Raw genomic sequence first — 2,206 nt, 5'->3', positions numbered from 1 at the left:
TATCAGAGAACCCGCCCCTGTCCGCCCCCCCCCCCCACAATCTTTTTATTTTTATGAGCATATTAAAGAAATTAGTTTAGTTTAAACCAGTGTAATTTAATGTTTTATAAACCTTGTTTCTATCTATAGTTTGTAATAACATGTATACATGGGAGCAACCATTTTTACCAATCATATATGCAGTCTCTTCTTCCTGACTCACCATGCTAATGTTCTTGTGTACAAATCTGTTTCTTTTCAATCAGGCAGATATTGCATCTGACTGTTTGCAGTCTCTAATGAGGTAAAACATGCACAGTGCTTGGAGTATACAGAATGTGATTTTAGCTGTTTAGACTGTAGGTCATATGAGAGTGCAGTATCTTTTTTTAGTTGATGGCAAGAAGGCAGTTTTCACTCCATTTTGTAGTCTGGTAATGCAGATGTGCACAGATCTTTAGAATATCTCTACATATGACTGGAACCATTTTCCTCCAGTTCCAGGGAACTGGAGGAAAATCAAGTTATAATAGTGTTTCTCCTAATTTGCATTGTGCAGAAACCTTATAGCTAATACATGACTTGTTTTCTTTATTGCAGCTGACAGCCTCCAAGTTTCCAGTGGTGATCAAGATGGGCCACGCACACTCTGGCATGGGAAAGGTGAGTAGGAGGTCACAACCTCGTTCCATAAAATGAGGTCGGTGTGAGGACAGGAAGAACATTGTGGGTCAAGACAAGTAATAGTTCAGATCAACATTACACAATTTTGCCCTATGCATATTTCCTCTCCAAGTGAGACACTGACTTTAGATTACAGTCTTCCTGCCCATGTGTTACATTGTCCTTTCTGTTTCTCTTTTCCCCACCACAAGATAACCAGTCAGGTTACATAGGGGACAAAGGGAACCTAACTAGCTTTGAGCTGCTGTAGAGAACACCATTACCTTCTTAAGGGGATTCCTTCACAACATTCTTATCACTGTTTTAATGTCTTATTGAACGTGTTTACATATTACCAATTTGTAATTACAGTACAGTATTATGTAGACAGTGCAGCACTTTTACTTGCAGGTGCTGACAAAATTTTATGGAATTCAGGAGCCAGCAGGATTTTCTTAGTAGCCAGCTCCATAGACAACTAGAGAAAACCTCAAAAGTCAGGCATCAGCTGTAATTTTCTAGGAGCATTGGCTACCTGGCTCCAGGGATTTGTCCTGCTCTGACTTACGGTATAAGCAGGCTCTCTTTCTTGGTGATGCCCTTGTCCCACTGTCTGTAATGAGGTGAAACACCATGCTTGAAGTAGTCAGAGGCCATTTAATTCAGGCTGTCTAAATTGTAGGTAAATTATTCATGGAAAGAAGGAGACAGCTTCTACTCAATAATGCAGATGTATAGTTATATTGATAGTCGCATTAATGTCATAACTGAAGATTTTTTTAACAGAGGCAGTTTGGTCATTACTGGTGTTTTTTAAAAAGTTTTTTGTTCTTTGGATGTGCTTTTTTTCATGGCTACCCCTACTAAGTAAGGCACTGCTGCAGAAGCTAGTAAGGTTAGTGAGTTACTGACTCAGAAGCCGAATGTAGGCAGAGACTCCTAAGCAGTAATGGCAGACGGATGGGCAGGGCAGCCAGGAAACTAGCCTGGTTGACCTGCTTCCTACTTACTGGTGTCTCTGCACCCCCTGGAAATACTACAGGACCAATATGGGTTGTCCTAAATCTAAACCCTATTGGGACTCTTTACTTCAACTCAATAGGAATATCACAGGTGACCACCTACCAGATGACCCCGCCCTTACCAATCCTTTTCCATGTCACCCACTCTCTATAACACATTATAAATCTAGAGTCACTCCTACTTAATAGAAGCTGCAATAGTAATTCCTCTTCACTGGAGACGGGATCAACCACCATTGATCCCTGAATGGATTAACAAATTGAACAACATACTGGACACAGAGATGGGTCTATCTTTGTAAAGACCAATATGATAAATGCTACAACATTTGGGCCGCATGGTTGCCCTTTACCTCCACGGGCACCCCTATGGTCACACACAGGACATAATATAGATATTGTACCATATATGGAATGCTTAAACTGTTTGACAATGGAAAACCTGTGTTTCGCCTGTAGGGCATACAGTGTTTAAATTGATCCACAAGTTTACCCACACTCACCACCTCCCCTCCCCAGACTCAGACTTTAAGGCTCAGGTG

At 41.1% G+C, this 2,206-nt stretch overlaps 1 protein-coding gene across 1 annotated transcript in view; it reads left to right on the top strand.

Annotated features, from left to right (window-relative positions):
• The window catches only part of LOC108801345 (synapsin-1-like), a 136,845-nt gene that overhangs the window by 98,766 nt on the left and 35,873 nt on the right, over positions 1-2,206 (top strand). The window contains exon 7 of the mRNA XM_018573271.1: positions 580-642. Coding sequence (XP_018428773.1) covers positions 580-642 — 63 coding nt within the window. The remainder of the gene's footprint in view (positions 1-579; positions 643-2,206) is intronic.

The sequence above is a fragment of the Nanorana parkeri genome, unplaced genomic scaffold (genome assembly GCF_000935625.1).
Source record: "Nanorana parkeri isolate BGI_ZX_2015 unplaced genomic scaffold, ASM93562v1 scaffold2310, whole genome shotgun sequence".
NCBI lineage: Eukaryota > Metazoa > Chordata > Amphibia > Anura > Dicroglossidae > Nanorana > Nanorana parkeri.
This window is presented reverse-complemented; position numbering and strand designations above follow the sequence as displayed.